The sequence below is a fragment of the Oryzias latipes genome, chromosome 17, assembly GCF_053564925.1.
Source record: "Oryzias latipes strain Hd-rR chromosome 17, Olatipes_Hd-rR_3.1".
Classification (NCBI taxonomy): Eukaryota; Metazoa; Chordata; class Actinopteri; order Beloniformes; family Adrianichthyidae; genus Oryzias; species Oryzias latipes.
The window spans coordinates 32525270-32547804 of NC_136253.1; the positions used below are offsets into that span (position 1 = coordinate 32525270).

Here is a 22535-nt window from a genome sequence, read left to right on the forward strand (position 1 = left end):
ATGTGCAGGATTTTTGCAAGGTGCATACACAAATTTGTGGCTTTCTTTTATATCATGCATACGGCGCACATACCACGTTAGAATGACGTAAAATCACTAATGAATTGCATATTAACAGCGCAATAAGCCCACACAGTAAATTTTTTCTACTTTAATTGACGTGGTTTTTGCGTGTTTTATTTGTGCGTCTTCCGTGGTTGTAATATGGTTCATTCGTGATACATCTGTTAAAAAAACCACGTAAAGACCACTACTTTTCTAACTTTTTTCACATATGACCAATTTTTATCCGTGCAACATTCACAAAATGTACTTAACAGTCGTGTGACATGACAAAGAAAACACAACTAGTATCCTTCCCTCAAAAAAAAGCTAAATTTGGTAAGACCATTTTTGTTATCCCACTGGCAGATTTTTGTTTCAAATTTTAAGAAAATTTCAGCTTATTTCCATGGGGCCTGCTTTTGCAGGATAGGTGGTTCAGATTGCCCCACATCATTTGCCTGCAGATTGCCCTGCACATCTCTTTCCCTGTTTATTTATCAGAACACTCTTACTTTTGTATATATTCTTTCAAATGTGTGTCTGTCTAACTTGTCATTACTGTCTGTACATACTTGTGCCAAACTCCATGCTACTGTGACAAGGAAATTTCCCATTCGTGGGATTAATAAACAAATCTAATCTAATCTAATCAGTTGTTCTCTGCTCCACAACTTCTGCAGAAGACATCCAGGAAGTGAGGCTGTACAGATTATTTATTTTAGGACAGTTGATTCAAGGCCTTGTTGATCTGTTCTGCATAACGTCGGTCTGTAATGAGGAGTTCTTGAGTTTTTATTTTACAAACAGTTCTGTAAGCACAACCTAATCATGACGAGAGATTCTTTCATCTTCAGCAGCTGGAAGACAAAAAAAAAAAAGAAAAAGAAATATGATCAGAAAGATCAAATGAAAGAGGATCTGCTTGATTGATCACATCAGAAACAACTGAATTTTACTTTCTTCGGTACTCAAAAATAAAAGCACAGATGACATTTTTTTAAAACACTTCTTTTATTGCTTTATTTTCATGTTACAGAAGTTGTTAACTGATAGAAATCTATAACAGGGGCAAGCAATGCCGGTGTGAAGTCTGTGTAAGAAAATACCAAAACAATGATGATAAAAAAAGAAAAACCTACAGTGTTACAACACTGTTCCAGAAAAAATGTTTATCTCTGCAAATATATACTTTCACTCACTAATATTTACACACCATAAAATAAATAATCATAAAAAAAACATTAAATTTTAGAAATTTATAAAAACGCTACAACTAGTTTGTACAAAACTTTGGATTTAAAAGATAGAAACACATTGTCCACACAAGCAGTCACTCACATGTAAAGTGTATAGTAGCATAAAAGATCTGGTACTGATGAGTATTTTTTTAGTCTTGTGGCTGTTTATTAATATTTTCAGTCATGATGTACAGCTATGGGTATATTACTGCAACAAACTGTAAACAGATAAAAATGAAAACATTATGCATCCCTCCACAGGGGAGAGGCCATTGATATGCACGTTATGCCAAAATGTCGCAGTTTTCAGTTTCTCCAAATAAATAAATATCATCTTCCATTTATTCCTAAATTTAAGGTAAAACTCGAATGTGAATTTCTCAAGAGGAAAACAAAACAAAGCTGGAACGAACTTAACACAAAAAAGAACCCAAAACAATACTTTTTATTACAAGAATGACTGAAAACTCATTTCACCCACTGTCTTGTCATAGTGTGTGTGTTTTTTTTAAATTTAATAATAAAGCTTTCTTTGGACATTTTCTGCCCAACAATGCTGTGTTTTGTTCCTCTGAGTCATCAGGTTGTCACAATGTTTTCTATTACAAACCACATGAAGATTTCAAACCCTTATTTTGCTCAATTTGGTTAAATGAAAATAATTAGTCAAACTTCACATTTTTATCAAACTACATTAAGATACTTCTTTCACAGAAAGAATTGAGGCATGCAGAGAGTTTATATATATATATATATATATATATATATATATATATATATATATATATATATACACACATAGCACAAAAAGACAAGTACAGAGCCTAAAAAGACATCATTTTAGCAGCATTATCAGAAGGGGAGAGTTTCACTGATGCTGCACAGATTTGTTTTGAGAGTAAAATGATCGAATTGAAAGTTACTGACACAACGTTTTGTAATCTGTGTTATAAAGAGAGCTTTTCTTACACAGTTTTACATGCAGTTTAATGGGGGTACATCTCTATGTCATTAGTTATTAAAATACAATTAAACAAACAAAAAACATAGCAATTCATTTTTAAATAACATTTTTCAACACGCTATTGCTAATACTGCTCAAAACATGGAAGACGTGCTTCACATTAGTCAGCAGGACTTGAGTGCTGACCCCCGACGCGCAGCTCCAGCTCTCTGACCGCGACACAGTCGGATATTTTTCCTGTTTTTGGAAGTCTCCATGATGCTCAAAGTGTCGATGCTCTCTGGTGTTGGGGACTGTGCAGACGGTGTGTTGTTCCTCTCTCAGTATTGCTGTTTTTTTTTGTTTTCTGCAGCAGACATGGCTCATGTCAACTCTTAAATAAAGTTAGTCATTTAAAGCAGATTTTAACCTGTTAGCTTAAGAATGTGAGAACATGTAAACGCGTCATAGCAAACATTCCCTCAAATGCATGTGCATTCTTACACAAACATCAGTTACACTATGAACTGAACTCTATGAAAACACATGCACAACGTTCATGTTAGTTTCAAGATAGGTGGAAACCGGTGTTCAGGAGGGTGCATGCTGTTCCTAAATCTTTCTGCGGCAAGTTTACCAGGAGAAGAATTTTTTTTTTAAAACCAAAATCTTGCCTTTCTTGTTTCTTCACAGACTTGAAAAGATCAGCAGTGCTTTTCTATTCTCAACAGATCTACGTACTAATTGAGGAAATTAAAGAATCACCAATATGGTGTTGGTTAACTAGCTAGCAGTTCTTCTTTCCTTTGTCAACACATGAACTTTATTTCATATGTTCGTCAAAGTTCGTAGAATGACGTTTTCGGACACTCAGAATGTTTATCTGTGGATTCCTGCAAAACTGGCTCTTTGAAGCATCGCAGCGCAGACAGAGCAGTGTGTCCACAGCTCCATGCCGATTGTTATCGGCATGTGTTCTTCTGTCCACTGAAGTCTTTTGGCGAGAGGAGGACCTTTCTACATCTCTACTTGCAGGTGTGGACATCATAGATTCTTACACACTCCTGACAGCTGACATAGCAGCACCAGTGGAAAATGCAGTGACACTTCTCCTTCCTCTTCTCAGTCCGAGTGTTGTGGCCTCTGCCGCAGCACAGCAGGTCACACCCGTCTATGCCGTGGGACGTCAGGTTGCAGATGCGATCCCGAGTGCCGAAGGAGCCGGTCTCTGGGTTGGGTTCACAGAAATTAGGAGAGCTTTCATAGTAAACCAGGTCACGCTCCGTGGGTGGTTTGAAGTTGTTGTACTTGGGTCTCAAGGTCTCCACCCATCCCCGGGACTCCCGGTGTTTTTCCACCACCATCTCAGAGGCGCTATCGTACTTGTCTTTCATGTAGTCACCGATGACTCTGAAGTCGGGCTGCGACCACCAGCACGTCTTCACTTCGCAGCTGCCGGAGAGCCCGTGGCACTTACACCTCAGAAACATGTTGCTGTTGAGGGACTGGAAAATTGAAAAAGAAAACTGTCACTGAAACAGCTAGAAGTACAACAAACAACCCAACAGACAAACACGTTGACAAAACTGACAGTTCTTCCCGCCTCGTTGTTGTGGCGGTTCATCGCTGAGCGGGCGTCTGGGCGGTTCTCCCTCGCGTCTGCAAACTCCCGCGACACCATGCTCCCGAAATCCACGTCCTCGCTGCAGCCGCCCCACTTCCAACCTTCGCCAGGGGGTCCCTTGTGTCGCGTGTCACATCCACATATGGTGGCCGAACCGTCTGCACAGGCGCGGGTCACAGCGAAGGCCACTCCCGCCGAGGCGATGGCATGAACGAAAGCTGACTCTCGTGTGGCTGGAAAGAAAAAATGCAGAGAGAAAAGTGTGGACGCCTTTAAAGTCCCCCTTCGATGAAAATCATGTCTCTGGAGTTTTTGACATGTGCGTGTGAGAACAAATATAATAAAAGATCATTTCATTTTTGCATTTTTCAGTATTTCTCCTTTAAAATTGCTGTCAATCAAACTGTCGCAAAAACAGTTGCCTTATGAAAATAAGAAGAACATAAGGTTCAGGAGGCCGAAGCAGGCTGGATCCCCATCCCGCAGCGGGTCTCTGTCTGGCCGACAGCTCGCCTCCCGGGAGCCAGCATAGTGATCGCCATAGCTCCAGCTCCATGGGCCATGCAACAGACTGTCCAGGGTGTACCCGCTTTTGCGCAACAGTGGCCAGGACGGGTACTGTTGGTGCAATTTGATGGCTTGCTTTAGACCTTTACCCCGCACCCGCCGCTCAAATCGCACCCTCAGATTAGGTCTGTACCATCGACTTAACATTAAAAAATGCACTCTGCCGCGACACATTATTGAGAATAGAGACCGTCAGTAGGTGTCATTTCCTGTGTCAAGCTCTTTACTCATGCAAGACGCATCTTGCAAAAAGGGGCATAAAGGGCGGAGCTGCTCAGCTCAGCACCAATGACCACGCCCATGATATACATAAATTATGGCTTTTCAAGTCATTAAGGTTGTGGGATTTTGGTTAAAAACTTCATAATCATAATTAAATCGCCACTGGGAACGTTTTTATATATATTTTTTAAATTGTCAGAGGGGTACTTTAAATGATTACATTTATACCTAAGCGTTGCAAAGCCACAACACCCATAAAGGATATAATCCTTGTGCTATCCTGGGCACTTTAACATTGGGAGTTGGGTCATCTAGACCCACTAGACAGTGCGCTGAACCTTTTTTTCTTCAATGATTTGTGATCTTTAATGGTGTCCATGGATTACATGAAATCTTTCCACCTTTATCCACCTTTGTCATGGTAGGGAGAACACGTCAATGTAAGGGTGGGGTCATCTAAGATAGCACAAGGGTTAAAAAATGTAATTAAAAATAGTTATTTCTAACATAGGGAGAACATCATTCCTGTGTTCAGGGTGTATCTACTGTGTGCCAGTGTGTGGGTTCTTTCAGCTCAGCCATCAATCTTGCTGTCTCTAAATAAGGCCATCAAGGCCTCTGCTTGACATAGCAAACTGATGAGTCAGAGGGATCAGGATCTTCCACAGAAATGAGAGGAAGAGGCAGACCTGACAGGCCTGTAATTAAAAGACTCAATTAAGCTTTGAAAGGTTGGGAAACAGCCTCACACTGAGTGAACAGAGCACAAAATGACCAGAGTGACCAGATATGAAATGGAGATCATTTGTATTAGAAGCAGCTGTCTATTGTAGTTTACTTCAACCTAAGGGCTTAATGAGTTTAGTGAGTTTGTTAACAAACCCAGATATGTGATTATAGGTTAAAGATTTCATGCCTTCTGCTGTGTTAACAACCAAAAAGATATGAAAAAGAGGGAAAAACAAAGACATGGGGTGTATAAAGCTAATGGCAGCCCCAGCTCCTCCCTTACAGCAGGTTGAAACCAGTCGAGGACTAAAGAGCATTAGAGACAATGATGCAAGAGAAAAGGTCTGCTGGCATCCTCCACCAAGCATTTCATTCCACGACTGCATGCGGACAAGTTCAATTAGGCTCACAGAGCATCTCAATCTCTGCTTATTAAACATCACATTCTACAAATGCCTTGCTAATAAACTAAATTGAGAGATAAACAATACAAAAGTGAATAGTAACAAGTTAGTATTTATTTCGGGCATTTATTAAAGAAAAGATCTAATAGGACATTTCTGTGCTTTATCAGTTAATAATGCTGCCAATCATATTTTTTAGTGAAATAACGTAAGGATGACATTAAATTTGAGTCAAAAAGGGAAATGAAGACACACAAAAACTTGCCATAAATCCAAAGTAAGGGGGTTTGTCTCCTATTTAAGGAACAGTAAGAAAATGATTTTGACTAAAATAATATTAAATAAGAGTTTGGATGATCAAAAACTGTCAAGTAGTTACAGCTTTACACCCAATTCGGTTTGAAAATCATTTTTTTCTGGTCATGGTTCTGTTTTGTTTTTTGATTTGTGTGTTACAAACCACAAAAACCTAAAATTCAGAAAAATCCTTTTCAATTTGCTAATAAGAAAGTAACAATGAAGAAACAACTTCCATTTAGATCATACTAAGCCTAAAAAATTCTTACATTTAGTACAATCCATGCTAAAAACGCCCTGTGACAGGCTGATGACCAGGGCAGGGTGTACCCCGCCTTTGCCCAACAGTAGCCAATGTTAGGCTCTGACCTCAGAAGGGATGAACCAGGTTAGGAAAATAGATGGATGAATGGATGGATGGACAGGCCAAATGCAAAACTATTCGACGTAAACATATGCAAAAGTGTGCAGTACAGTGGTCCTTAGCCATGTTGCGGTTCCCCATATGCAGTTCCCCTGCAATTCCCTCCAAATTCTCATGGTGGATTTTTTTTTCTGTGCAATTTTGTTTCCTCACTTATCTTTGAAGGTTTGAACAAGAGAGAAAAGTGTGAAAATGTGTGGAAAGTGCGTAGTGAGGGGTTTAAAACATCTGTAATCATACTTTGGTGGGTTGTTTTTAGAACGTAACCCTGTGGATAAACAAGGGAACATTGTACAGATACAATTGTACAGATGAAACCAAGATTTGTGGCATTCCTAGTGTCCATGTGACACAGTGGCAGCCTTCAAGATGATACCATGACTCATCATCTACTCTCACAAGGTCCAAACACGTTTTCAGTGCAGCTTTTTGCAACTGATGCTACTTTTCTTGTCTTTTTAATAGACCCGAGTGTGAGCGTCTGGGACTAATTGCACCCGAAATGACATTTAACGCACATCTTTACATCCTCTATAGCTTTGTCTGTTTTACAATCAATTTAAAGACATGTTTTCTTGCACAATGCTTTTCCACCAAACTTTGCCAGAGCCTGGCAGGCCAAGTGGTCCCTGCAACCTGCTGGGGGGCTTGAATCCCCTATTGTGCTGTCACTGTCACGCTGTGTTAGTCCCACAATGGACCCAGATATTTTATATGAAATTTGCCCTGGCTAGTGATTAGTGGGGACCAAGTTAAGTCATAGCAACAGAGAACTATGCATTGGCTGGACCCTGCTTGTCGACAGACAGGGAAATCTCTATTCAAATGGTTTAATAAAACAATCTAAAGGGCGTGTGAATGGGGAAAAGCACTTTTTCTCCTGCTTAATCTCATGGTTTCGACGATATTGTGCTCCGAGCGGTACTCAGCAGGGAGTGGGGCTAAGGTCCCCCCATCAACTCCATTTACCACACCCCTTCTTTCTTTCTTGCACAGAGTTAATGATATACTGGTGTGCTGGTTTCCCTCCCCCAGGATGGACAGACATACGACTCGTGAAAAGGAAAGACCTCTTAGCTCATCCTAAATAGTTACACTTTCTCATCTTGGGGTCATAGATCGTAACCCATATCTCCTGACCCCTTTTCTGGTTTGTTTAAGTACAACTTGTTGATTTAGCCCGGGCTTCCTGGCACATTAAAGAACTACAGGTTAAAAACAAAACAAAAATAATAGACTCATTTGCATTTTTTTCAACATTTCATAACAGGACTCTGGGATTAATTTGCTTCTAATCCAGTGATTTGAATCAGTCTAGGCTTGTCTCTACCTGCTCGAGTGGCAGTACATGAAACACAGGGTGTCTATTTTTTTTCTAGAGAACCTTCTACCATTGAATCTATAGCAGTCTTCGAGTATCCGCACAATAAGTAAATATCATCTGCTTGGATCAGCTTCATGGACACGAACACCTGCATGGCTTTTCATTATCTTTCTTCACAGGCAGATTCCAGCGGTGCATGTTTTGACACTTTGGTTAATGTAAATTAATGAGCGCTGACGCAGACGTAGCCTAGAGACAGGGCTAGTGATCTGGGGTGTGGTGGGGACTGAAACCAGAGAGAAGTTCAGGCCATTGAGTGAAGGAAAACATAAACACATACAGTATATGTTTACTGTGTTAACATCATAGAAAGAAACTAAAAGTGGATCTCTTACAGTCTCTGAAAGATCATTTGTGATCAGATTGAGGTCAAGAGTTCGTTTAGATGATAAAAGTGGCTTTCCAGAAGAGATAATGTTGATAAAAATGTACTATCAATATTTAGCGGTCATTAAGGGTAAAGAGATTATGAAGGACACTAAACAGGCCCGGGGGGCCATAACAGCCAAAGGTATTTTGGGAGGAAGTCTGCATTCCTGAGGAAAACATCTGCTTTCTCCACATAGAGTACGGTGGCCCTGAAGAGCAAATCACATCAACAAATCACTCAATGCTAAAACGTATTAAAGACCCACTTCAATGAAAATCATTGTTGGTGGGCTTTTTATGTGTTTTTGCTGCATTTTTCCGATGATGGAGGACAAATGTAAAGAAAATTACGCTCAAAATCAAATTTCTGACTATTTCTTAATTCAAATAGTTGGGAGCAGATGAAAAATGCAGATTGAAAAAGATCATTTTTGTGACTTAAAAAATTAACTGGTCGGGTCACAGGCTCCCTGCTCCACTCCATTCTGATGCATCCACTTGCAGACGAGACGGTCATCCATGAACGTCTTGGTTTTCCTTGTCCAATTTGACATCTGGCTCCAAACTGGATAGCTCTGATGTCGCAGCGGTTATGTTAGGTTGGGGGTATGTGGGGCCGTAAACTAGCAAGAGAACATGTCAACAAAAGGGTGGATGGGAAGGGGGGCGGGGCTGCCTCTCGCAAATGGTCCCGCCCACAACTCAGAGGCAATTTTCTAATAAACCTCCGCCACGCTGCAGAAACTGTCCTAGAAAATTATAGTTTTTGGGTTTTTTTGTGGCAAAAAACGACATAATCATAACTAAAAGACCACTGGGAACGCTTTAAAAATAGCTCAAAATATGATTGGAGTGGATCTATAGTAGGGAGCTTTTACCAAATAAACTGAAAACTGAAGATCAGAGTGGGTCTCTAAAGAAATCTCTTCTGTCGGAAGGTGTTGCCATGCCAAATAACTTCTGGTTGAACAGGTGAACAAAAGTCATCATCCAATCAGAGATGTCCCCAAATACCTACGGTACCTTCTTATTGTGTTTAGATTTTTTTTCAAATTTAATTTTGACTTCTGGAAATTACTTTTTTTTTTTTTAAATGCTTCCTTTTTTACTTTTGTTTCATTTTCTTTTGAATTTTATCGTGGTTTCTGGAATGTTGTTTTGATTTCTAAATTTGCTTTGCATTTTTAATTGTCTTTGTACTTTTTATTATGAATTTGCGTTGAGGTATTTGTCCCCATGGTTTGCACTTCAGGGCCACCATAGCTTAAGCTGAGATTTAAAACTCAGTACATCCATAACTCAATCCTTTTGAAAAGGAAAAATTTTTGGATAAGGCAGTTAGTGCCAGTAATGGAGCGACTTATGATATTAGGATGCAAATAGAAAAAAAAAGGAATTAACCTTTTATTTTCCCCCTAACCACACAGGGGGGCAAAAGCAGGAGGAAACGGACGCACAACAGTGTGAACTGCAGACAGACAGACACCAGAGGGGACAATGGCCTTGTTGCAGAGACAAACACCAGCATCAATCGAATCCAATGAAATGGAAGCCCTCTCCTACTAAACCCTATCAAAGGACTGTGAGCCCCTGAGTCGCTCTCCTCGGCCCCTGACAAAGGCACTTAATCCAGCCACTTTGACCTCTCACATTATTAAGGGCCAGAGTGACCCTAATCCAATCAAAATGATTTACTAAAGCCCAGTAGTTGCCTTCTCTTTCCAGTCAGTAGCCCTGCAATTTAAGTTTAGTAGGGGAGGCACTGGGAGAGACTTGGTGGCATTTTGCACCACAAAGGAGTTGGGATTGAGAACCCCTATCGTTAGCCACCTACTTGAGCTCAAGCCCCTTCTATCAACTGCCTCAAGAGTTTATTAAAAGCAATTGCCCTAAGTGACCCCTACGCCTTCAGGTTTGCATCAATCTTCAGGAAACTAGCCGACAATGCGGGTTCTCCGTCCTCCTATTTCATGCATTCCGGTCAATTTTTCAGATCCTCTGTAGAAACTGAAAACTAAAACTGAAACTGAAATCAGATTTTTTCTTTTATTTAAAAAGATTTAAAGTGATTTCTTGGGCATTGAGGTCACTTTCACTTTTTGGTACCAGAGGACTTTTTTAAGGCAGTATTTGTGTTGAAGGTTTTTGAAAGTTCCTACAAACTCTGGGCAAAGAAAGAGAAAGAAGAAGAAGAAAAATTATTTCCGTCTGAAAACCAGCATTCCTGTGTGCTTTCAGGTGAAGCCTGGTGCAAATTAAACCACTGCAAGGCTGCACAAGGATCCAAAAAGCGGCAGAGTTAATGATGTCATGAGCATTTCTAACTAAAATGAACAAGTTTGAACAACAAAAAGGAGGGAAAATGCCTTATCGGTAAATGGGATAAATATGATGGTCATGATTGCAGGAACTCCAAGTCACTTGGCCGGTTTGGTAACACTGTAGCTTAAAGGTAAATCAGACGGGAAGAAACATTTTTTCTGCATTTCCAGTTCAAATGAATCAATGTCAAAGTAGCTGGGAACTAAAAAAAAAACTAAACTACCTCCACCCATGGCTCTTGGTAAAATAATTAATCAAATCAATTGAAAATTGATCAATTTTGCCTCATTAGCTGTGTTTCCATTAACTATGAAATCGTTTTTTAAGGTGTCTTGAAATTGACATATTTTGCAAAACTGCAAGGAAACAGTTTTTTAAAGCCACCAGAGGATCCCACAGCATCACACAGCTCATTAAAAGTTGAACATGTCATGTGGAATTGTTGGATGCACAGCTCCTCTGTAAGATCACCAATCACCATTTCCCAATATGGGTTCACCCATAGCTGCTACCACGTGTAAGGAGTTCGTCGCTCCTTTTTGGGGTCTGAATAAGACGCCAACGTCTTTTTTGATAGATGATGATGCGCTGCGGCAGAAAGTATTGTTCACATCCATGTTTTTGAATGACTTATTGCATGAGTTTGTGTTTATTCGCACAACTATGATTTCATGAATGTAGCGTAATAGCAAAATTGTGTTTTTTCGACTATGAGACAGTTTTGAGCATAGCTACTGATGCTCAATGATGCAAAAGGACATACAGCCTAATGCTGAAGAAAACTTCAAATTCTTTGAAGTTTTTTCACATTTCCATTTATTTTTTAAAGAAATATTTCTTTATTCTTTTTTTTGTCAATTAAATTTCCTTATATTGTAATATAAAATACACCATTGTGTTCAAAAACACATTTTCAAATTTGATCTTGTAAAATGGTGCACAGAATATATATATTTTTAGCTGCAAATTGATATGTTGGTTTTTCTATACATCGTGTTAAAAAAAAACCCTGAAAGTTTTCTTTCTTAATAAATATTGATGTTGTTCATTGTATTTTTAGATTTCAAACAATCTGATGGGAAAATGTCTTCTGGAAGAACTTCAATTCTCAGTTTGAGGAACTTCACAGCAGTGACGGGGGGATCCCCTCCCAAAGAAAACTCCTGCAAGACAAAACTCACTTGACTTAAGCTAACTGTGTACATTATTTCATGCATTCAGGCCCCTCGGAGCTTTTTCTGTCTGAACTCTATTTGAAGATGGATTTCCATCCGCATTATGAATGATGCACGCAGGGAATGCAGCTTTTCTACGGCAAATACAAGACAAAGGGAATATAGAATAGTTCATGGAAGAGTTAATCAGCTCAGAAACACCATAAGTCGCTTTTATTATTTTTGTTTTTGGGGTGGTTTAACAAATGAAATGCTTGGTAAGAACTTGGTTAAAGGTATAACACATGAGGGCAGTGGGGTCAGAGCTTACATGTTCTCCACATTCGGTTTTACTCAGGATCATGCATGACAATGATGAGTTGTGAAGCAAAACTTGGTATTATTTATGTGTTTTTGAAGAAAGTGTTTCTGTAATCTTTGTTGTTTTAACAATTAGCTTAATACCTGGCTGCTTCTTGCTACTGAAATATTGCTAAAAGTAATTTCATGCTTTTTGGGGTTTTCCCTCTAACTCAAGTGTGCTTATTTAGATTTGTTTGCGTGTAAAAATCAGCAAAGTTAAGAGGATAAAGTCTAAACCAAGTGACATTTTGTAAATGAGCTGCCTGGAGAGTTTTTTTTTTTAGGCTTAAAAAGAGCTCAAAAACCTAGAATCAATATATTAATAATAATCAATTATATGTTTTTGGTTTCCCCTGAAAGGCCTAAAGCAGATTCTTCATCAAACTTAGCATTTGAGAGAAACAAAAAAAATAAATTGCAAGGGTTAACCCTTGTGCTATCTTAGATGACCCCACCCTTGCAGTGACGTGTTCTCCCTACCATGACAAAGGTGGATAAAGGTGGAAAGATTTCATGTAATCCATGGACACCAGTGAAGATCACAAATCATTGAAGAAAAAAGGTTCAGAGCACTGTCTAGTGGGTCTAGATGACCCAACTCCCAATGATAAAGTGCCTAGGATAGCACAAGGCTTAAATAAAAATTGTGCATAAAAGATTCCAACCAGCTACTATGTGGTGAACCTTTTAAAATAAAGGTGAGACTTCTTCTACATTTACACCAGGCTTGGCAATGCTTGTTCAATCAACCACTTCAGATGAATAGTCTATGCAAATGCATGTTTCAGGCAAAACTATTGTGTTCACGTGAGGCTACGCAAGTTTTTAAGTCGATTTTCAGGCATTACGTAGATGTTCATTAAACGCTCGTTGAAAGTAAAACCAGTTGAATTTTGGCTTTGGTGGTGACGAATGGATGGTGTCAATTTTAATTCACGGAGGTGCTAACCATTTGAAAAATGATCCTGGAGGAGAAATTAATAATTGCAGTTTGTGCACGGCTAGAATTCCATGACACCAAGTCTTTCATGTATTGGAATGGAGCTGTGAAAGAAAAAGCATGGAGCAAGATTCACGAGATTTGCAACGCTTTGACACTTTGCACAAAGCCTCTACCAACTGTGAGTACATGCACTGGTATCGGGTTGTTTCAGTCCAGTTTGAAGACAGTATACTACAAGCACATTCAAGAATCCGCATTTAACACGCACTTTTGTCATATGAATTCCCGTCTGCCACATCTATTTGGACATGCGTCAAATTTGCTGTTTGATGCTTGTCCAAAAATGTGTTCATAAACCTGCAGCTACTGTCCACTGTGGGAGGATCAACTGTCTAAAACCTCATCGCCACATGGAAGCATTGACTGTATATCCGTGAATCTCAAACAGTCAATACATGAAAGACACGGATGACGTTGAGAGATCATGTTTATTTATTTTTAAAGAGCTCTACAAAAATCATTGGTAACCATGTCTCCATGTCTGGGTTCATGCGATCATTCAGAGACTCTCCCAGTATGGTGAGATCAACCATCTACTGCAGGAGCTGCGTCCGATTTGTATCATTTGAATCTGAATTTGTGTATTAACATTGAAACTGGCCGCCCCTTGCCTCGTGAATCACATTTGGTGTGAATGTAGTTTAAAGTTTGTACTTCGTAAATGTGCTTGGCGATTTTACCTTTATCTAACACGGGCCCAAAGATGGCCAGGTTGTTGTTGAGGGTGGTACAGTTCCAGCGTCGGCCTCTGAACTGGTGCTGGCACTCCTGGATGCCGATCTTCACCCCTTCGGCCACGCTGGGCATGATCTCCACGTAGTTCCGGCAGAAACGCAGCTGCTTGGGCACCAGACCTGGTATGCTCCCACAAAGAATAGGTTGAGTACCCATTGATGAGTACTGGTGTCCCACTGCCAGCGACCTAAAGGCAAGAAGTGGCAGAGTCAGGGCATAATTATATCATCTCCTGCACTCTGTTTTTCTTTTAAATCTGTTGATGCTGTGATGCTCAAGGGAGAGGCTCATTTCTCTGCTGGGGCAGTGTAATGTTGCGTCTGCCTTCACTGGTTGTGTGTGTTTATTTGTTGTATCAGATGGTGCCATTAGAAGTTCATTCTTTATCCCCTCAACTACCCTCTCTGCAGACACCTGGCCTTTGTGTGCACTTCAAATTGCAGACCTGCCCCAACATTGTTTCAGCGTAAGATGAAAGTCACCAGGGCATCGAGAGATCTTCATAGACCTTAAGCTGACAAGTTGGAAAACTGCACCTTGTTATTAACTGTCCGCACACTTAACAGGCCCTTAGCTTAAGGTAATAAGAGTGCAAACCCTGCATTGAAACTTCAGAGAGTGTATTAAGAGTAACACAGGCCCCTCTGCCCCGCCTCTATTTCTTTTTTTTTTTTTTTTCAGTTTCTTTAAAGAAGGCGTTCTTAGGTGGAACAAGTGCCAACTTGGCTCGCTGATTACATCTGTCTGTCTTCTTGCCCTTATTGCTTTCTCTGTCTTTATTTTCTGTGTCCACTCAATTTGCATTTTTGAACTCAAACAAATGAAACATCCATTTAGGAAAGATCACTCTTAAGTCAAGTTTTTTTTTTTGCATTTTTTCATTACAAACATTTTCATTCATACAAAAAAGTTCTGATCAAAGTTTTTTTTATTGTTCTGGTTTTTAAACGAACATGACCAGAGCCCTATTTCTACAAATGTAAGCATTATTTTAAAAAACTAGAGAAATAAAACACGATTCAAGTACATTTTTGTCTTTTTATATAAAAGTTTTGACTTTAAATCACTGACGGAGCTACTGTTTAACCCATTTCCTGTTATCGTTGGCAGACTTCCTGTAAAGTAGCTTTTTGGCAACTCCCTGTTTTAAGTGAAGTGTGTGGGTGCCAAAACGCTGGCAGGAGCATAATCAACCTCCCTGGAGAGTGATTGGCTTGATAAGAGTCCAAATGAGGACAGCTCCAGAGCAGGTGCTCAGGAGGATCGGTTTTGTTGACGAAGGAATCTCTGATCAAAAGATGATCAAGCTCCTCACATTGGTCAACATCTGTGTTATTTTTTTTTTGTCTCATAGCCCAAAATGAGAAATCCTCCAAAGATCAGCTTCTGGAGACCTTTTTTTTTTTTTTTTTTTACATAGGAGCTGTGGATTCAACAGAATCGTTGCTAATTAGAAGAAATGTGGAATATAAAAGACACCTCCACTTACACCTGGCAAACTGAAATCGTCTCCAGAGGAAATCATATTTGTAGGCCTCAACCTTTGGTATATAAGGACGCTCCTTCATATGGACCTCCTGTCTGACCCTTTACCCTGCAGCAGATAAGTCCCAGCAGAGACCTGTGCATCACAGGATCTCTGGAAAAAGCAAAAGGACTTACTGTGAAGCAAAAACATATATGAAACAATCCATACTTTAGCCAGACAATAAGCTAAATTCAGATTAACAGCAGTTTTTCTGTATGGATGATTTACAGGAAGCCGTTCACAACAACCTGAAATAAGATCAGAATGAAGACTTAGAACCTACTTTGGACTTTCAAATAAGAATTGTAAAACCCTGATGGTGTCACGAAACTATAAGAAATGTTTGATTTTGTTGCTGCTTTCTGAGTTTAAAGAGCATCAATCTCTCACATCTGCAGAGCAGAGATACTGTACAAATAAGAGGAAACCCTAAAATCTCAGTTCAGTCTAGTTTTGTTCAAAGAGATTTATTTCATTCTGTTGCAAATTTACAAATTTACTTTTAGGTTCGAAATGATCAAAAATATCCTTAAAGATTTTCAACAAAAAACACCAATTCTTTTCCTCTCCCTTGAAACTATTTTATTGTGACTTTATCATAAAGTTCAAAAACTTTTTGTTTGATATTTCTTTAAAGCATGAATCAATCACATGCGCATGTTGCTGAGGTTTTGTTTTTGAATCTCATCTAAATCTGAATGGATGAACAAATTGTTTTCTTGGAGCAAACAGAAAATACGGCGCCTCGAAGGGACTGGTGATGTTGATGCACTTTTTACATGATTTAAATTGAATTTTGAGAGTAAAGTGACAATGACTCTTCAAACACTTTGGGAACACACACACTTCCACTTACTACACCCCACTATGACTATACTACTGTTTAGATGCACTCTATACTACATCATGCAGCAGAACGTCCCACTCTGCTCCAAATCGACAACTTCTGTGTGGAATAACTGACTTTCATCTACCTCCACACACAATATTTATTATGCTGCACTTTATTCCTCTCCATTTTATTCTAATTTTCATACTTTTTTTGATTGGTTACTTATACATATTTTGATTAAATTCATATTTTCACCACTTCAAGGCTGCTACAATTTTATTGTATTATTGTGTACAATGACAATAAAGGCTTCTGAGTTTGATTCTGTTTATTTTTTCAGCCATGCAAATTCAAAAGTTATAGTGGTTTCATTTGAATCTAATTTATGTTTTTCTTTTCTTTTCTGAGTAGAAATTAAGTCATCCAAAAGTTTGTCCCCTTTTAAGCTCAGAGTTGTGTTAAAAATAACCCAACTCTGGTTATTTTTATCCCTTGTAGACACTACAGATCAATTGTCTCAGATATTAGCTCGAGTATGATTTCTATACCTCTGACCTTGAACTGGATTCAGCGGGTTCTGAAGATGGGTGCATGGATGGATGTAATTCGTAAAAATGCTTTGGTGTACGTCTGTGTTTGCTCTGTAATCATGTCTCACTCTGTCTGCAAAGGCCACAAATTCGTACGACTTTCTGTCAGGTCTTGAACCAGCTCACACAAAATCATCATGAGTCAGTCAGTCAGAGGTGCTGCGTGGCTGTCTTAATCCAGAGGCACCTCTTCCTGTGTTAGGAAATGCTCCACGAGAGGAGGCAGGGCATGTTCCACCAGCCATGATTTATTATTTTTTATGAGCTATTGCATAAAGAACAGTGTTGTTGGATACCAACTCCAACAAACCAGTTAAAACTAACTACTGCTCTTCAATGTGTTGTGTGGATTTAAGGAATTTATTGTGTGGTCTTCTCTGTAATCTCTCTAATTCCTTTGGAAAAACTCTTTTTTTTCTTTCTTGTCAGATTAACTGCACTGCAGAGAACATGATTTAGTATAACAGAATTTTTTTGTTGTTGGATTAATGCTGTGAAAACTGTTAGACTTAAAAAAAGAACATATATCAGGCACCAATTTTTTGTCTCCCAACACATTTTTCCCCCTTTAATCTAAGTGTATCCAGCACATGTTTAATGCATATTTCAGCAAGCCCAAGCAGGGCGCCTTAGAATTACCGCTTCACCCGTGGGCCCTAAGGCCTTGGAGCCGACTTTGACATCAAGAGAATATGTTTGGGAAAAGGAATGTGCGGCAAGCTTTCACCTCCAGGTATTTATCTTCTAAGGTGGGGTGGACTGGAGGGAAGGCGTTGGGGTGGCGGGTGCAGGGAGGCTATGTCATGGCAGGTCGAGGAGAGACAGACATGAACCTGCCTCAGCGCAGATCTATATCCCCACACATAACTGTAGGTGCAGAGGTTGAATGGGATGCATCTATAGTGGCCACTTGAAGGCAAAAACATCAGCAGCCTCTGTCAGCAAAACATCCCAGGTCGCTTTTCACAGAAGCGATAGCTCTCAGATAACTGTCAGGCTGCCTGCAAACGCAGAAACAATGCAGGCATATTGTGTGTAATCCAAAGGGAACCGTGTTATTTGAGTTGGGATGAGTTGCCATGGAAAACAAAAAATACACCAGCAGTCTTTGAAGTAGAAAAAAGGCCAGTGTTACGTCAGGGTGGCGGAGCCCAAAGGTGGCCACTTTTACAGATTGTTGGGATTGTTGTAATGGTGGGGGAGCGTTGCAGCCAATCTGTTTACCCTCTGCAGTTACACCCTCACAGGTTATGTTTTGCTGCATGAGCTCACTGTAAACCCGTCTCTCATTGTGCCGCAGCGGCTCCACCAACACATGCAACATAGAAGAGGATGAAAAGAAGCTGAAAATCTCACAAGATAAGCTCGATAAACTTCAGATAAAATGGAAAACAGTGGGCGCACTGAGCGGCGGCGGCGGCTTGCTGCATTTTTGGTCCGGCAGGCCAACTGTTTTATCAGCATTTCCTTCCAGCTGAGCATGTAATTAGTTTCTCATCAGTATTACCACCAGGGGACCCATTTAGAGAGCCAGATCAGTGTCCACCCAATTTCTAAGCCTCCCAAAACAGCGAATGATTCATTAGAAATGAGGCAGTATTTGTTATTTTAGTTCCACTGTAAGAGGCTGTGAGGGACAGAAGATGTGTGAACTTTGAGAGAAAAGACAAGAGCTCCTTCAGGAGATGAGACAGCCCAATTATCCTGCATGTCATCCTTAATTAAGACTTCTGAGCTATTAATACAGAATCTTATTTGAGTGAAAGAGGCTTTAAGTTTGGACTTTCATGGGGATTTCAAAGTTAAAAAACGCCACTTTAGGAAACAGAAATATGAAAATGAGCACAATATAACAAATCATCTTATGTGTTTGTGTGTTTTATTTAATTTTTTTTATAAAGGAAAAACATCTGGTACTATAAAAGTCAATATCTTTTTAACGTGAAATGAGCTATGGTGATGCAAGAAAGGTCAAATTTATAAAAATGTCAAAATAAAGAAGCACCAATAACCTCTGGGTTTTCATATGATGCTTCAAAACTGGTTTTTACGCGCACGTGCTCACTCTCTCCAGTTTTGCACCTGCAGCTTTCAGGGAAAAAAAAGAATGTTTTCATCCAGAATGAACAGTTGATTTTGCTTTAAAATTTAAATGAATTGTTTCTTCACATTAGCGCCTGATGACCCAGTTGCGTTTTGTTTTGAAATGTCTGAAAAGTTTCCCAAACAGGAGGCTTCTGGTTCCTGCTGTCAGAGGAGAAGGGGAGGCGGACCAGCACAAACTTTAAAAACTAAAAACATGTCACCTGCTCGTCCAGGATGCCAAATGAAAATAAAACTTACCACCAGATGGGATAACTTGCCATGACATGCGTCAGCCCAAACAGCAGCAGGAAACATCCCAGGGATATCATCCTTAACATTTCGTGAAAAACCTCTCCAGCAGAACATGCGCGCTCATTCGCGCACACAAACCTGAACGATAAGAGAGGAAAAAAAAAATCTGCGATGATGGTTTTGGATTTCTGTCCTCCAACTATATCAGGGAGTCTCAGTCCGTGGCGGCTGCTCGTGGCACGCGTCAGGACGCAAATATTAAAAGTTAAAAAGCTGCAGCTTTTAGGACCCAATCAGCAGGTTTTGCCACAGGGAGAATTCAGATGTTCCGTCTGCTTCTCTTGTCACTCACTTCGATCTGAAGCAGCAGAATGGGCTATTTTAAAGATGTGTATTAGTGCGCAATTGCTGGCATTAGTATGCAGTGTGCGTGATATATAATGTTGTTTAAAGGGGAGAGGGAGGGTCCTCAGGATTTTAAATAGACATCGGAACCCCCGTGGATTGCGTAGCTATAACAACCTGTCCGGATTTCACTCCCATGCTTGAAGCTTCTAAAATGCAGAAATAAATATGTGTGAATTGCTGAGACCCTCATTAAGGGCTCAGTCTTTAAATTTGTGCCCGTTTGTCATGAATGCAAAATGAGGCGTTTTCTTTGGTGTTTTAGAGCCTTTTAAAATGCAAAACATTTCATTTTTCATATATACATTATACAAATCATTAAAGAACTTAAGAAAAAAAAATTATTGGATTCTAAGAGTTTATTGCGGATAGAAATATTATTTTAAGCGTTTGAAATTAAGTTTTTTTTTTAAATAAATCAGCCCACAATTTGAGTTAAAACTGATATAAAAATCGTATAAACTTGGGGTCTTTACAGTGGAAAATGTAAAAGCAACATTTTTTGGTAACTTTTCATTTTCTAGATCTAATAAAAAATGCCCCAATAAAGCAAAATCACTCCTGGGGTACAGAAAGTTTCTCCTTTGTCAGGGTTAACTATCTGTTTACAGCAAACGTTACGCGCAAAAACAGTTATTTCCTCATAAATAAACTGTGTAGATATATGTATATATATTTATTTGTTCATGTTTTGTTCAATTGAGTTTAGCAGACACTGTTAGTTTATGACACACAGACTTTGGAGCCAAAATTTATAGTTAAACTTTTTATTTTGTAACTATAGATAAATGCAGAGATTTAATTTATATTTATTGAACAAAAACTCTATATGTATTCACAAATACATTGCACAAGGAAGTTCTGGTTTGACCGCATTCATTAGAAAATACTCTAATAGTAGATAAAGTAAAACCCATATAGCACATGTATACTATTTAACACTTTATCTATCAAATCTCGATTCCCAAAATAACAAAAAAAATGTATATAGCTGTTTTTGCGTTTTTTAGTCTTTAACATAAAGAAGCATCACGGTCTGCTGTGCTTAAAGCTCTGACAGATTCACCTCTTCTTTAATATGTCCAACACTTGTCAGAATAGTAACCATCTCTGACCCCGCAGGAGCCAAAAACCTGCTTATAACACAGTTATGCAAGATGAGTGGAGAGGAAGCTTGCGCCATCTAGTGGAAGAGATTAAACACTGCATAAAAAAACCCAAGATGAATGGGTCATTAAACAGATGACATCCCTTCACAGGTTAATTGCATTTTAGGTGATTCAAGTTTAAACACTTGAGATTTGTTGGCAAAACTGCAAAGTATTTTGTCAATGAAAATCTGAATAAGAATAATACTGGTCTGTGCTGCAATAAACAAAACTAAATTCAACTTAATTATGAACAAAATAATAATTGCTTATCTTCCCCCCCACCTCATTGAATAAATGGTCAACATTTAAATTATTCTCATAAAAGCTCTTAAATTTCTCTCTAAACTTCTGATAGGTTAAGCACAAACTTAATAAAGAAGAGAAACTACATTAAAAATGTTTTTGAAGCATTGTTACACTAAGTTGCAGAGTTTGGAGCAAAGTGTGTCAGAAGTCCGTGAAGACTTTTCCACCAGCGCATTTAAAATAAATAAATAAATAAAAAAAAACAAGTTGGCAACATGGCAACATACAGCATAATTCCACAAACTGTTTATGTTTGAGATCACAAAAAAAGGCTATTTTGGAATCAAAAACGTCATCACCTCAGTCTGAGCTGCCCCTCCGGTGATTTCCCTCCCTTATTTTTTTTTTTTTTTAACAAACAGAGAAGCATGAGGGCTCCACTGTGTGTTCACCTCCACCTCACAGTGAGGCTGATGTCATTCAGTCAGAGCTGAGCCATGTCCAACAAGTCCTTGCTCTGCTTCGCCGGCCTCAGTCAGGCCTCCTCTGTTTGACATGAACCAGCCGCGCTAACATCATCGTACAGAAACACTGAAATACATCACACCATCGTTACATCATCCATTTTCCTCACTTAGGGTTTCATGATGGAGCAGAACGGCTGTGGGAGTTTGCTGCAGGTGAGCATTTCTGCACAAACGTCAGGGAACCACTAGATGGCAGCCTTGAAGTGGAGTCGCAGGTCAGTTGTTCATGTGAGTTACTGGAAATAAATAAAAGGATTATTCAGAAAATTATTTTAGGTTATTTTCTGTTTTCTTTTTGTAAAAAAAATTCTAGCAGTGCAGGAGAATTTTTTTTTACTCAAAGCAAAAGAAAGAAAAAAAAAACTATTTCTTAACTGTTGAAAGCTAAAAACAAATGTCTCACAGAAAGATTGATATAATTTTCTTCTTTTTTTTTTACTGTTCCTATAAAAGAACACAGATAAGGCAGAGCTGGTAAATATTTCAACACAATTTTGCTTCAAAATTCATAGATTGAAAGCAAAAGAAAATCATCTTAAAGACAATTTCTTATTTGTTTGTCACTTTAAATTTTTCAGGGATGTTCAAACATTTTGCAAAGAGGGCCAGATTTGGTGAGGGGAAAATGTTGGAGGACCAATCCTTCAGCCTCACAGTCAAACATCATGCAAATGAACTATTTAACTGACATTTTGTTGAAATGACATACTTTTCCTTTATACTCATAGAAAACAAAGACATTTGAATACATTTTTCAACTTTCAGTTTGCCCATTTTTTACACCGTTCAATCCCAATTAGCTCGTCATAGATAGAATGTCTTTTCTGTCAGTCCCCTTTGAAAGTGATTTCCATGAAAACAGCCACAGACTCTTGGCAAATTAGGCAAACACAGTTGTTAATATTTCACTTAAAAACATGCCAATTTCCACTTGTCTTGGAAGTGTCCACTTTTCTTTTTTTATTTAAAGTTCTCATTTAGAAAGGAGCTAGAAAGTGCCACAGAAGGGTCGCACAACAGAGTTGCCACAGGTTTGCACTGACCTAAAACATCGTTTAGCTGTCCACAATCAAGAAATCGTACACACAGTTCTTAG

At 39.1% G+C, this 22535-nt stretch overlaps 1 protein-coding gene and 1 long non-coding RNA gene across 2 annotated transcripts in view; one reads left to right on the forward strand and one right to left on the reverse strand.

The window, feature by feature from the left end:
* The window catches only part of LOC144986605 (uncharacterized), a 35307-nt gene extending 13653 nt beyond the window's left edge, over window positions 1-21654 (forward strand). The window contains exon 3 of the long non-coding RNA XR_013650425.1: window positions 21551-21654. This is a non-coding gene — a long non-coding RNA (uncharacterized LOC144986605). The remainder of the gene's footprint in view (window positions 1-21550) is intronic.
* wnt3a (wingless-type MMTV integration site family, member 3A) lies at window positions 1038-19559 on the reverse strand. The gene is made up of 4 exons (XM_004079406.5): window positions 19117-19559; window positions 13769-14010; window positions 3818-4083; window positions 1038-3731 (listed from the first exon to the last, which is right to left on the reverse strand). Exons 1-4 carry the CDS (start codon window positions 19194-19196, stop codon window positions 3252-3254), a joined length of 1068 nt encoding a protein of 355 aa, XP_004079454.2. The 5' UTR covers window positions 19197-19559; the 3' UTR covers window positions 1038-3251.
* Window positions 21655-22535: the final 881 nt, after the last annotated feature.